The 14,486-nt window shown below is 36.8% G+C and overlaps 2 protein-coding genes across 2 annotated transcripts in view; one reads left to right on the top strand and one right to left on the bottom strand.

Moving 5' to 3' along the window:
- The window catches only part of LOC108068153 (uncharacterized), a 45,243-nt gene extending 39,597 nt beyond the window's left edge, over positions 1 to 5,646 (bottom strand). The window contains exon 1 of the mRNA XM_017157567.3: positions 5,139 to 5,646. Within this exon, the coding sequence (XP_017013056.1) occupies positions 5,139 to 5,226 (88 nt within the window). The 5' untranslated portion in view covers positions 5,227 to 5,646. The remainder of the gene's footprint in view (positions 1 to 5,138) is intronic.
- Positions 5,647 to 9,175: 3,529 nt separating this feature from the next.
- On the top strand, positions 9,176 to 14,034 carry LOC108068122 (facilitated trehalose transporter Tret1). The gene is made up of 3 exons (XM_017157529.3): positions 9,176 to 10,002; positions 10,701 to 11,204; positions 12,520 to 14,034. Exons 1-3 carry the CDS (start codon positions 9,735 to 9,737, stop codon positions 13,320 to 13,322), a joined length of 1,575 nt encoding a protein of 524 aa, XP_017013018.1. The 5' UTR covers positions 9,176 to 9,734; the 3' UTR covers positions 13,323 to 14,034.
- Positions 14,035 to 14,486: the final 452 nt, after the last annotated feature.

Raw genomic sequence — 14,486 nt, forward strand, 5'->3', positions numbered from 1 at the left:
TCTATTAATGTAACGACAATAATCAAAATCGAATCAATTCAAATATTAAGTATACGTAATACGTATACAAAAATATTTCTCTTTATATCAAAACTACTTAGAAAATCGACGTTTGCAGTTTTGGTTCTCCTTTCTGAATTCTTTTTATTTGGATAACTCAAAGTGGTATCACTTAGTCGATTACACTGCCCTTCAATACGATTTTTCCCATTGAAACAAAATAAAGACGACACATTTCATATGCGCGTCCTTGGTTAGTTAAAAGGGGCCAAAAAGGGGCGGGACTAAAGGGGGGTGGATGATGGGACATGTCGACCACAGCAGTTGACAAATTTGGAAAAATTGCAACAGCGACAGCAGCCAGATGCTGCTGCCTTGAGGCCAAAAAAAATACACAGAACCCAGAAAATAACAATATCTCGCAAAAGGGGCGTTTCGGGGGTGTAGCGCCCACAATTGAATATATGTATGTATATATATAGTAATAATGTGCCAAATTGTTGACGATGCTGATGAAGATGCCACCGCTGATGGTTCCCTTTTATGTGTTCCCATGGCCAAGGGAAATTGTAAAAACCAAGTGCCAAATAAAAAGGGAAAAATGGTGCAAAGAGTTAACTGATGAAATATGGAATAAATGGAGGGATATTATTTTAATAAAACATTTTTAACTTGTTTCTTTAAAATATAAAATATAATGTAAACCTTGTATAAATAAATAGGTATTAAATATTTTGTAACAAGCATTGTCTTGTTATAAATATTAAAAAAAAAAAAAGAAAAATAAACATTTCATGCGTATTCACCCATAACCGCCTATTAAGAGTATTCAGTATTCATTTCACATTCGTGTTCGTTTTCCGTATTGTTTATTTTCACAACAAAGTTTTTGTACGCCGTCCAATGTTTGTAAACATTTTCCTGCTTTACTCCGCCACCACCTCTATTTTCCCCCCATAAATCGCACTTTTTCCCACTCTTTCTTCGTTTATAATTTTTCATTATTCTCCGAGTATTAAAAAATCATTTCGGTTGCGGTTGAAGAGCTTACACTTGATGTTAACCGAATACTTAAATGTGGAATAGATGTTGCACTTTGAAAATTCAGTTCATGTTCAGTTAATGTTTGTGATTTAAAGGGAATAGTTATGTTATAGGTCTGTAAAATTATAAAGAGACGCAGAAGTTTGAGTTTGTTGTAATGAGTTTTAATCCGTCTCATGGAGATCTCTAATTTGGCCACATTTAACCTTTCGCCACACACACTTTTTCATCACATCTCATTACGCTTTAATGGTTCAGTTCCACTTGAGGCTAAACTCCCCCATTTTTATTCAGATCTTTTGGGGCATTAAGTCCTGACGGCCGTTATCTCTCTCGGTTCCACCTGCATTAAAACGTTTTTATGTCATTTTTCTTGTTGCCAAGAAAATAATAAACGTGCCCCAACCCCCGGGCACCGGGATTATGATTCAATATATTTTTTTGTTGCCAGCAAAAAAGAGGAGACCAACATTGGAATTAATGTATTCGAATTACTCACATCACTCCGTTGACACTCTTCATTGGCGGCGACCACGCCCAACTGAAAAACTTTTCGATTTGCTCAAGTTAAGCTAAAAATATTACTTTGTATAACAAACAGCTTATATAATTCGAAATTCCAAAAAAAAAAGGAAGAACGGATGGATGGACGCGGTCTGAATAATTGTTGCAAGGTTGAGAGCTTTCGCTGACGCAAGAAGGACGCAGGACCTTTCGCCTAAGGACCCCCAACCACCCATCAACCGCCTCACGATGCAACTGTTGCTACACAGGAAAAATATCCCTTCATATTTCAACTGAAATGGTTACTATAATACTCTTGGGGTTAAGTTAGAAATAAGAAATTTAACTCTTTGTACTAAAAGAAAAATAGAACCAAAAAAAATCTATTTTTGTTTTATAAAGTAATTAAAACTATTTTGAGGAAGTTAATACGTTTGAAAAATACTTCTAAGTTTTAAAATTTTGAATTAATCCATAAACATAACGTGAAGTGTAGAATTCGTATCCCCATTCCAATCAACTGCTGGAATCTAATTGTATAATTTTTTTTTTTATATTTCAAGGGGAAGGCTGCAAATGTGAATTATGAAATGTTGTTCGCTGTGTTGCAGGTTGCCCTTTTTGCAGAGGTTCGGTTCTGTTCAGGCACTGCGACTGACAGTTAAATGGAGTGTCACCGCCGTCTAATCAGCTGCAAACGCAAACATGAGGTGGAGGTGGGGTTGCTGACAATCTCAGATTAGTGTCGCCATATTGCGTCGGACTGGATCTGTTTTGTGTCTCTATGCCCGCATCTGTATCTATGTCTATGTCCGGGGTCCAGGACTGAGTTAGAGTTAGCCCGCCCTTTTGTGACAGCCGCACGTCCGTAAGCCAGTTAAGACAGGTCCCGAGTTCCGAGTCCCGAGTCCTGAGTTCCGAGTCCCAAGCCCATGGGGCAAACTCATAGCCAGGTGAGCTGTAACCAATCCGTCAACCCACTCGGAGAAAAAAAAGGTATTTGAGGAAAGCACTTGAAAAAATCTTAAAATACAACCAACCTTTCTATAACTATATCCATAGAAAAAATAAAAAATATTTAGAGATTTAAAATATCCTAAAAAGCTGTCTAAAAGTATGCTAATAGTTTTGAAAAGTTTAAAATGCGCATGCAGAAAAACGATGTTTTATTTATAGCATACTTTTGGGTACACTTTCAAATGATTTTTTATTTTTTAGCACACTTTTGGGCAATTTTTCAAATGATTACAAAGCTCCATTTCTAGTTTTCCCCAGACCGTTCTAGAACTTCTCTCAGTGCTGCCCCAAATCGCCTAAAGGGAAGTCTGCCTGTTGTCTAGTATCAGTTTTAGGTTTAGACGCTTTCATTTTCATTGTGGCACGCTTAGGCAGAGTGATGAGATTTCTTAACTGCGATTTGCGTCTATTTTTGGAATGCCCGAACGAGGGATGAGCGAAGGGTGTCGATGAGAATGGAGTGAACTTGGCCCCGGGTTAAAACCCAGGCAGATAGAAACCCCGAATAAGTTGTGACTGGGGAATACCAGTCAGCTGAAATGGGAAACCAATCGGATAGCCGCGAGCCTTTCGAGAATTATATTTTTTCGATTTGGGGATAATCATATTGGGAATTTCGCCTCATAAAAGCCCCATAAAGCGTTGAGAAATTCCACGGTCCGGCTATTCCATTCATTAATAAGTACCAATTATTAAGTGCTTTCCTAATTGAAATTTCCAGCGGCCTATAAAGTTGTTTAGATTGTTTGGAAATTTTGTAATCGCCCTAAACTGTTTCATAAAGTTGCTAATGGTTTTTCGGTTGGGAAACAATTATAATGGGGCTGTTTAATAATAAATACTAAGCTACGGTAAAAATGTAAGTCGATTTCCAATGAATTAAATTTTAAGTATTTTTTATCAACTTGCAATCAAGGTTTTTCGTTGGGTTTCCTTAGCCACTGCAATCCCAGCTGTTTGGTCAATCAAAAGTCAGCTTATAATTTGAACGTGGGATAATTGAAATTGCCTTCGAGGCCAGAGCGACAAAGTTGGATTCCGGATTCTCTTTTTCTTTTCAATTTGCTGGGATTACTTTAGTTGGCCACATTCCTTTCGTGTTGCACTTTTTCTTGACGGAGATGCACCGCTCTGAAGAGCGGGGGCGAAAAAGCTGAGGCAACAGTTTTCCAAGAATTCTATGATAATAATAAAGTTTTCCTTTGGCTGCTGCTGCCGCTGTCCATTTTGCACATTAACGCAACCGATGGCACAGTGGTCAAAATGGGCAAACCGAATTGACAAAAATATCTAGAGACGTAAAATATCCCAAAAAGGTCTCTAATAATTATGAAAATGATTTATGGCATACTTTTTGACACTTTTATGAATGGTTTTTAAAGGGAACTAAATAATCGGGGAAATTCTAATTTATTCTACATCCTGCTAAGAAATAAATTGGTATTTTCAACTATTTTGTTCCACAGTGCGAGGGGCAGTGGGCGGGGCTAGTACGCCCAGGAGATGGAGAGCAGTTGGCATTTTAATTTCGTTAAGTACCGTTATGGCCCGCGCCGCAAGTGGAATGCAATGGGAGCAGGTCCATAAATTACGCATACGCCGCGTTCGCCAGCAGTTTTGGGCACTTTCGGCCACCTCGAGGGAATTGCAAGTGCACGTCGGAAAAAAAGATAAATAAAATCAAAAGAGCCAATGTCTTATAATTAGACATCGGATTTTAGGTGAAATCGTTTTTTTTTAATTTGATTTACAGCCACATTTGATTGGTTAAAATTTTGAAACAAAAACCTCAAATAAATTTTGCCTAAATCTATGTATAACTTTATAAATAAAATTTTTAACCAATTAAATGTGGCTTTCAATCGTATTTAAAAAAAACGATGTCACCTAAAATCCGATGTCTACTTATAATTATATCGTTATAATTAAAAGAGTACTAAATAAATGTACTGAAATTCGTTTACAAATTCAATAAAAATTTATTGGAAAAATAATTTTGTTTTTTTATATATTTTTTGTCTTTAAGAAATTTAAGATTTTATTTATGTGCATTCCTTTACTTTGCTGAGTTTTCCTTTACACATTTTTCCTCTGTGTGAATAATGACCTTATAATGGGTGGGGTTTTATAGACTTACATTTTGTAAACAATTCCAGGTGAGGGAGAAGTACAATCATGATAAAATCAAATGCAGCAACGCATATGGTTTTATAATAGAATATTTGGCTTTTGAGATATTTTAAAGAGGCAGTTTACAAAAAAAAGAACAAATTAAGAAAAAGCTAATAATAATTTAGAGTTAATAAATATTATTTAAATATTAACATATTATTTACTTTTTTGTTAACATTCTCACTAAGCCTGTTTTCTTTTTGTTTTAAGTAAGAAATAAATGTATTTTAAATACAGTAACTAGGATAATAATTGTATGCATAAGTTACCAGAGGTATCAAGATAGGATTAAATAAATAAAATATAACAATTTCTTCGCAAAACTGTCCCATTTCAGGAACCCATTTTTCTCGCCAGTGTGGCTAGGGATACGGATAAGGATAAGGACATTAAGGACTCACCTCCGCTGAACAGGACGAGGTGCAGAAGGCACTCCAGGGCGGCGCCGTGGGATTTGAACCTGTACCGGGGCTTGTTGCTCGCTGCCATTTGAGCTTCGATTTACATGTTCGTCGGATCGCCGGCTTTTCCTCTTTTCCTTCACCTCTTTGTTTTCTTTTTTTTGTGTCCAGAAACACACACGAAAAAAGAACTGCTAGTTCTGGTGAATTATTCAGCCCTTTGTCGCTGCACTTGTCCCATGAATATTTCAAGTGCGCCCTGCAATTAGCCGCACACACACACACACTCGGCCAAAGTTACATCTATGATTACAATTATTTCAATAATCAAAACACACACGCACCCTCTTAAAAAAAAACAACCAGATCCAATTGATAACACTAGAAAAAAATGCCAAATAATTGAATTGCAATTGAACGTTCACAAAAATGCGCGCCAAAAATTGTGTTCGCGTTTTTTGGGAGGCAGCTAAAAGGGGGCGGGGCAGTCGCACGTGCGCTTTCGCTAAGCGCCAGAAACCAACTGAATTTTCTGTTTTGTTGGCCAAGTTGGAGGGGCCAACAGAAGATAACAGACGCTGTTAAGGGGCTGCCAGCAGAAAATTAAAAGGACGCAGTAGAACAGACACAAAAATAGCGGAAAATAAGACGAAAGTGTATTTTTAAAAAGCCAAACATCTTATTATTTTTATTTAATTTTACTATTTAGTAAAGTTTTTAAACTTAAATTATAAATGAAGTCTTAATCCTCTGTGTAGAAATTAAAATTACCTTATATCAGAGCGTATATTCTGTCTTAAATCATTATTAAATTAATTAAAAATAATATTACATGAAGTTGCCTTGGGATATGTACAACTTTTGTGTGCTTCCTAAGAAAAGCAGCTTGTTTTGTGAGTTTAATGATACAATTCTTTAAACTAATTAATTTATATTTTATATAGGATTCAGCAAAGGACTTATAGTATAAGTCTTAAACCCATAAAAAGGTCAAAATGGCAACACTAGACCACTGTTAACCGTTGTTAACAGCGAAAAATGCAGAGAGTAGATAATGTTAGGTTTATAAATAAAGGGGAGCAGCTAACAACTGTTAAATGCTTAAATAAAGTAAAAACCTACAAACATTAAATCTCAAACATACTCTCTTAGAGAAAATATAATAAATACTTGTTTTGATTATTATTTTCTATAATGTTTTTCATAAAACTTGCTAAATATTATTTTAAAATTTCTTTGATTTAAGCAAATATACCTACTTAATATAATATACATGCCACGATACGCAAACTAAAATTTGCCTAGCACTGCAATTTCAAAGACTGAATATGTAATGGATATTTTGCTTGAATATAACGTATTTTTAAAATTTTAATCAATTTCAGATGGTATGGTAACGCCAGGTGTTGACTGCTCTGTTAACGTTTACGATAGCTAACATCGACTATCGATATACCGACGGTTATGTTACTGATTTGGCGCGCTCCTAGGCTGTTACCAAAATTCAAAACTGATGTTAAATAAAAGGTGATAAGAAAATGGTCTCTTTGACTATTTCCAAAAATAATTAATACCTTTAACTTGTTTCGCCTTTCAACTAAAATGATTTGAGATATTTATTCTACTTGATTTAAAGAACATTATTGCAAATTCCCAAAGCATTAAAAAATCTTTGTTTGAAACAAATAATGGATTCAAAATGTTGCTTATAAATGTCAAATCAAAGTTAAGTCGCTTGCCAAAATATATACTTGTTGCCAGGCGGGCATAGCGGATTTTGAGTAATGCTGACGTAAAAGCAGTCCTCAGATAACCAGTTTTGATCAGTTTACAGTGGAATTCGGTCGATAGATAGTTGAACAGCTCAGCGAAAAATTGACTGGAATTTGTGTTCAATCATATAGTTTTCGTATTGACAGCTTTACATAAACACCATTACTAAACAAAAAATTAAATATTTTAATAATAATATTTTATAAAGAAAAGTACAAAGTCCAAAAGCACTTGAAATTCTTTTGGAATTACCTTGAGAATTTCTTTCGCCTAGGACTATCGGTCGAATGGCGCCATTATTCGATTCAGAATTCAGAAGTGTGTTATCTGATATATACCGTATTTCTTTTTCTTTTTTTCCAAAGCTGTTCTGGGCCAGACAATCTCACGTTTTCGTTGTTACTGTTTTATCAGCTGTCTGGCAAGACATTTACATATAATCGAACGATCCGGCTGAGTAGGTATGTGGGTTTTTTTTTCGAGCCCCGAAAGGTTATTTTTCTTTCGGCTGAGACACCCGAGTATAATTGATTCGGAGTTACAATTTCAGCTTGATCGATGGACTTTGGAGAGGAGTAAGAAAAAAAAAAAGGGGAAAGCCCTGGTGAAAGGTAGCACTTAGCAGGAAACCAGAAATTTGCCTACGGCCGTCATAAATCAGTTTCAATTTAAATTATCTGTTCACCGGTCGCTGGCCATAAATTACTTATCGTTTCACTTGGCTTGCTTCTCGTTTTTTTTTTGCTGGTCTGCTAAGGTCTCTAAATATTAAGCCATAAATATTTGAACTTGTCAAATTGGCCCGCCGCAATCACAATTTAAATATTTGCTGCCATTATCGTGATTACAAATGTGATTGTGGTCATAAAAAAAAAGAACAAAAAACGGGCTACCACAATTCTCGGGCTCCGATTTCGTTAATTAAAGGGGTGAGCAGCAATATTATTCATATTTCGAAACGAAACGAAGCGATCCGCGTGGCAGCGGCGTGCATCCCATCGCCCTATTGATAAGTCCGGGGGTCCAAAAGCAATACCAAAACCCGAACCCGAACAGAGGGCCTAAAAAAAAACAGAGCGCCGGGTATTAACATTCCGCTCGATATCGCATAATTTATGCACCTCTTCCGCAGCAAAGGTGGCGAAAAAAATGAGAGACAGGCGGACAGGTGGATGGAGAGTAGTGATAAGCTTCTGGCCCTCTCTTTCGGTTTTTGGTCTTCGGCTTTTGGCTTCTGGCTTTTAACTCTTGGCTTTTGGCCAACTCAAATGCAGCCGCAATATTCGCAGCGATTCCGATGTCCGATGTGCTTCGTCAACAACACACAAAACAGAAATTTCATTAACGAAACATTTGTGTTTACCTTATAAATATGCACTTACCGAAAGAAGGGTCCATATTATTTTTAATAAATTGCGGCACCTTTATTATATACCCTAAAAATAGAATGGTATTTAAATATTTGATATAAAAGAGAAAGAAAAAAATTGGTCTTATAAATATACCCTTACACCACAGAGAGTCCACATTATTTTAATGTTTTTAATATTTTCATTTAAAATCATGTTTTTATATATATAAATTATGAAACTTAAATTTACTAAGCAGTTTTATCTGTTAATTATCTGTTAATTTGGAATTATTTTTAGACCTTATTTACTTTTACCTGTCTTCAGATTCCCAGTAAATGAATACCAAGGCAAAGAAATACACAGAAATATAAGAAGTTAATATCAAAAGTCCCCCGAAACGTGAGTGGCGATTTTGGTAAGATTAGTAGCGTCATAAATAAACAAATTAAATTGTTTACGCTTAGGTGGTTTTTCTGTTTCTTCTTTTTTTTTTTTTGTTGTTCGGGGGATTCCGAATCCGAATGCGAATCGGAATCAGGGTATTCGAACGGCCAACCGATGACAGATTTCGCTCTTCATTTCGGTGTTCCGTTTTTATATGGCATTTACCATTTACCCCCCGTTTCACCTTGCCCCTCGCGGGCCAATGTCAAGTTCGTTGCCAATGTCGTTCGATTGGGAGAGCAAAGCGCGAGAGCTATAGAGATAATACGGCTCCCACGGGGGTCTCCGGGTCTCTCAATGGGCCATCGGGGGTGTCGGGGGGTGAGGAGGGGTCATTTGAGGGTGTCGCCGGATCGATTAGACAGCTAATTGCGTTCAAAACGCCGCCGCTCACAGCGTGTCAGCCGTCGGGCTGCGGTGGCGTATACGTAATCACCGAATTCGAATCGCGCCTAATCGCGTATACGCCGCGTATTCCCATTCTCATTTCGTATTAAATGCAAACAATAATTTTTTAATTTGCAAATTATGGGACGGCGAAGAGCATAGCATCCAATTCAGTCGCCCAGCGAAAGCCGAACGAAACGGACGTGTTTCTTTTTTTTTCTTATACCACCGAGAAGGAATACAGAAAAATACAGGGGTAAAATAAAAAAAAGGGGAATGGATTTTTGCGAATTTGGTAAAAACAGCACGAGAACAACGACGGATAGGTAACGTTCGAAAACTGATAAGTGCAACTTGTGAAATTGATACTGGAGGAGCGAGCGAGCCCTTGATTCTCGATTGAAATGCGCGGAAGTTTCCACTTGTCGAGCAGTCGAAGCAGTCGGAGCTATCAGAGCCAGCATACTGAATACCCCCGGTAGTCGACGACATAGCCACTAAAGCTAATTGTGAGCCATTAATTGATTGGCAGCGAACAGTGAACCACCGCCGGCTGGTAGAGAAACGCCCCCTTTTTTTCCAACCCCCCCTTTCCCCACACACATAAAATATAAAATAAAAAGCAAGGAAAGACAACAGAATGAAGGGCCAGCAGGAAGAGCAGCTGGTGCCACCGGCCTACAAGCCCACCGTTGTGGCTGGAAAGGACACCTCGAAGGACGCCAAAAAGGAGAAGCCCCTGGGCGAGGGACGCCTAGCAGTTCTGCGGCAGGAACTGATGGTCTTCCTGGGCAACACCGGCGTCCTCGGCTCCGGAATGGTCGTCAGCATGCCCGCCGTCACCCTCACCCAGCTGCACGACGAAACGCAGCCCTTTTGGCTCAACAAGGACGAGTCCAGTTGGTTTGGTGAGCACGCAAAAAATAAAAGATTGGGGATCTTGAAAAAAAAGTGAAGTGAAGTGAAAAATTTAAAATGAATGATTATTATGATATAAAAAGGATTTATCACTCGTTGAGGTCTAAAAGAAAATTAAATAGAAAATATATCAATCCTAGAAAATGAATAATTAATTTACCTCAATTATGAAATATAAAGCTCTATTATTCAAAATTTTAATGAAGACCCAGAAGACACCCAATTATTCAACAAATCTAAACTGTCATTAAAGGAAAAATTAAATATTTTTTAAAGCTAAAGAACTATTATAAAAAAGCAATGAATTATTTCAATATAAAAAGTATTCGGGGCTAAAAATATAACTTTATTTTAATTACAATAAATCTAAATAAAAACTCCACGATTGTTCAAATTTAAAAAGTATTCGTCATCCCTTAAAACTTAACAATATTTACAAAATTTAAATGACGCAAAAAATAAAAGAAATCGAAAAATATGTTCAATGGATTTTTTTAAACCAAAGATGAAATCTTACGATTAGTAAAATATAAAAAGATTAAAATGCAAATAATTTTAGTGACTTGACAAAAATGCAATGAATAATAAAATATTAAATTTATTTTTCAATTTCCTAAATCTGAAACCCATAAAATAGAAATAGCCAATCCACTAACCTTTACAAATTCTCCCTATAAATCGTTTTCAGCCTCCATTCAAAATATGGCCTGTCCTCTGGGTGGCCTGCTGGTTAGCTACTTCCTGGACAGGATTGGCCGAAAACACACTATCCTGCTGACCAACCTGATAGGACTCATTGGCTGGATCCTGCTGGTCACAAGCTTCATGCACTCCGATCGGGATATGATCTACTATCAGATGCTCCTGGGTCGCTGCTTTGGTGGCATCATGATAGGGATGTTCGTCTCGCCCGTGGGCGTATATTCCGCCGAGATAAGCTTGCCCAGGATACGGGGTCGCCTGATATTGGGCACTTCGCTGGGCCTGGCCAGCGGCATCCTGCTGATGTACGTCCTGGGCTACTTTATAAGACACAACCTCCAGCTGATCTTCGCCATCAGCTGCTGCTACCAACTGGCGGCCACCCTGTGCGTCTTCCCCATGCCGGAATCCCCCAGCTGGCTGCTCACAAAGGGCAAGGAGGAGCGGGCCAGGGCGTCGCTCAGATACTTCCGCGGTCTGCCAAAAAAAGGTGAGTTGATCCAAAGAAAACTGAACCAAATTACCCCTATATTATTTTAATATTAATGTCTGATTATGATATATTAGCATAAAAAAAATTGTTCTTTAAATTTACCAGTAATGAATAATATTAATTATTACTTTAACTTTTGTTTAAAAAAATTACAGCAAAAATAAATCTTTCAAAAAAATATCTTCTTTTATAAGAAGCTTTAACTGAAATTACCCCTATATAATTTTCTTAAATTCAATCGGTTTTTTTGTGTTATTATGTATAGATGATTGTAATATAATAACATTACAAAATTCTATATTCTATTCAACCTAAAAAAATAAAAATATCATAATGTTAACTTTTGTTTAAATATAATAACATAAAAAAGAAATCCTAAAAAATATCTTTGTTTAAAGAAAAACTTAAAAATCACTAAAAATAAAATTTAATAACCCTTTAAGTTCCTCTATTTTGTAAGCTAGTGTAATTGAAAATCTGATAAGATTCACCTAATCGTTGACTAATAAAATACAAAATAATCAAGCAATCTGGGCAGCAATTTGAAGACATTAAAGTGACTAAAAATTAAGTGAGTGGGTGTAGAAAAGTCAGGCAATCCATTAGGAAATTAGATATATGGGTACTATAAATCTAATGTCAACATTGACCTTTATAGTATGAGTTTTTTCGTTCGAAATGTTTTAATGAGACTTTTTAGGTTCAGAACAAAATGGCAAAGCAATGCAAGTAATTATTATATATACATTTCCTTTATCTGTTTAACGCAATTTCAATTATCTTAATTAGCATTTAAAGCCTTAAATATGCATTACTGGTTTTGTCACTTAAAATGTATTTATATATTTGCGGAAGAGAAAAGTTTATGGCAGTACATATGCACATATTATTTTGAGGATACAAAAGTATTTTAAGGTACAAAGTATTTAAGGAAATACCTGCCCAATTATTAAATACCATTTAGATGACATAATTTAATATTTTTTTTGATAGGTATTCAATTATAGGTATTCAATTATAATATTATTTTGTTAAATTATTTAGCCAGTTTATTACTTAAGATTTTCAACTATTTCCAACCATTATTTTATACTTTATTGCTTTTTTTTTTTAATTTTATTTGTATATATATTTTATTAATATTTTTCCAATATTTTCCAACCCCTTAACTTGTATAAATGCTTTATATATTTATTTATTTCGTTTTATATTTTTACCTACTTTATAATAAGAGTTTTCCAATATTTTCCCACCCCTTAACTTGTAAAAGTCACTTTTATTTATTTTATTATTATTTTAAATATATTTTTAGAGGTGGACTACGTGCCGGAATTCGAGGCGGAGCTGGCGCACATGAAGGAGCTGGCGGATGCGAGCAATACGACCGCCGCCGGGGAGTCCCTCAGCCAGATGATCCACCGGCCGGAGGTCTACAAGCCCGTCCTGATGATGACCACCTTCTTCGGCTTTCAGCAGGCCTGCGGTGTGGTGGTGATCATCGTGTATGCCGTGCAGATTGCCCAGCAGGCGGGCGTCACAATTGATCCTGTCCTGGTGGCCGTAATGCTGGGCGTGGCCAGGATAATCACGACGCTCTTCATGAGCGGAATCTTCGAGAAGTGGGGTCGCAAACCGGCGGGGATTTTCTCGGCCACCGGCATGGGCTTCTGCATGCTGCTCCTGGCCGGCGGCAATTGGTTTCCCGACACTCTGGGCACCTGGCACTGGCTGCCGGTGGCCTGCATCGTCTGCCACATCATCTTCTCCACCATGGGCATGCTGACGCTGCCCTTCTTCATGATCTCCGAGGTCTTTCCGCAGCGCGCGAGGGGCAGCGCCTCCGGCATAGCCATCTTCTTTGGCATGATCCTGGCCTTCGTGATGCTAAAGATCTATCCGAATATGAAGGATGCCCTGGGCACCGCCAATCTGTTTGCCTTCTATGCGGGCATCTCCTTTTTGGCGGCCGCCTTCATTGGAACCTTTGTCCCCGAGACGAAGGGCAGGACGCTCGAGGAGCTGGAGGAGCGTTGGCAGACGGGCAAGTTCTCGCGAAGATTGACGCTCGTCAACCTGAAGGACGTGGAGCTGCACGAAGTGTTCCTTAAAAAATAGTTTAAAAATTTTAATGATAAAAATTATAAAATGGGGGTTAAAGTAAAGTTTCATTGGCGCATTCGCTGGTTTTTCGTGTCTCAAAAATGTCTAGAAAATCATTGGTAAATTTTATGAGATTTATAACGAATGCCTAAAAAAAATCTAGAAAATCGTTGGTACATTTTATGACATTTACAATGAATGTACCAAAAAATCTAGAAATTCGATGGTAAATTTTATGGGATTTTTAACGAGTGTCTAAAAAAAAACTAGAAAATCATTAGTAAATTGTATGAGATTTATAATGAGTGCACCAAAAAATCTAGAAAACCCTTGGAAAATTTTATAAGATTTACAAAAAACCTAGAAAATTATTTGCAAATTTTATGAGATTTACAACGAATGTAGCAATGAAATACGAAGCATTTCCATTAGAAAGCGGGTCGGGGTCTTCAATCTGTGATGTGTTAAGTACTTAGCCTTGGCAGCCGCATGGAATGCGGCAATTTGATGAACAATAAAGACCATTTACCAAGTAAACAAAAGTCAATTGAAGTGCATGTTGCAGCTGCAGAATGAATTTTCACACACTTACATTTTTCTTTTATTTTTTTGTTTTTTTTTCAGCCCTATATGTATATATTTTTATACTTTTACGCCTTGTATTATTATTAATAAAAACGAATGTATGTAAAACCGCTATTTGCAATATACAACACAAATGAAATAATTTTCTAGTCATTTCTGGGTTAAAGATTAATTTATTGATTTTCAGTTTTCAGAATCTCGAATGATCGGAAATTCCTATTACAACTGCGTTGTTGATTAATAAGAAATTAATCAGCAGTTTTTTTTTTTGCAATTGAAGCGTCTTCAATAGATAACACTTTCAAAGCGAAACTATTGCACTCGAATCTTCCAGGAAAAGAAACTTTCTAAATATTGAAATTTCTAGTATTTCTAGTATTTAGTATATTTTGAAAAAATTGTTTAAAATTTAAGGAGAAATAGGAAAATAACTTACAATTTGAAAGATAACCTTTGCAAAAGGCAAGTGCCTCTTAGCCAATACTCACTGTGGGATCTAGAGAGCAACTCAAAACGTGCCCACTTTCTGGATGGTAATTATGCAATTCCCAATCCCCAATCCCCTGCAATCCAGGGCCCAACCTTCAAGTTGTC

Source organism: Drosophila takahashii, chromosome X (assembly GCF_030179915.1).
Source record: "Drosophila takahashii strain IR98-3 E-12201 chromosome X, DtakHiC1v2, whole genome shotgun sequence".
NCBI classification, from domain to species: domain Eukaryota; kingdom Metazoa; phylum Arthropoda; class Insecta; order Diptera; family Drosophilidae; genus Drosophila; species Drosophila takahashii.

What these genes read in the sequence shown, in the direction of transcription:
- LOC108068122 (XM_017157529.3), top strand. Translation starts at nt 9,735, where the DNA reads ATGAAGGGCCAGCAGGAAGAGCAGCTGGTGCCACCGGCCTACAAGCCC. An exon ending in GGACGAGTCCAGTTGGTTTG is followed by an intron (nt 10,003 to 10,700) that starts GTGAGCACGCAA and finishes AATCGTTTTCAG; the next exon opens with CCTCCATTCAAAATATGGCC. An exon ending in CCGCGGTCTGCCAAAAAAAG is followed by an intron (nt 11,205 to 12,519) that starts GTGAGTTGATCC and finishes ATATATTTTTAG; the next exon opens with AGGTGGACTACGTGCCGGAA.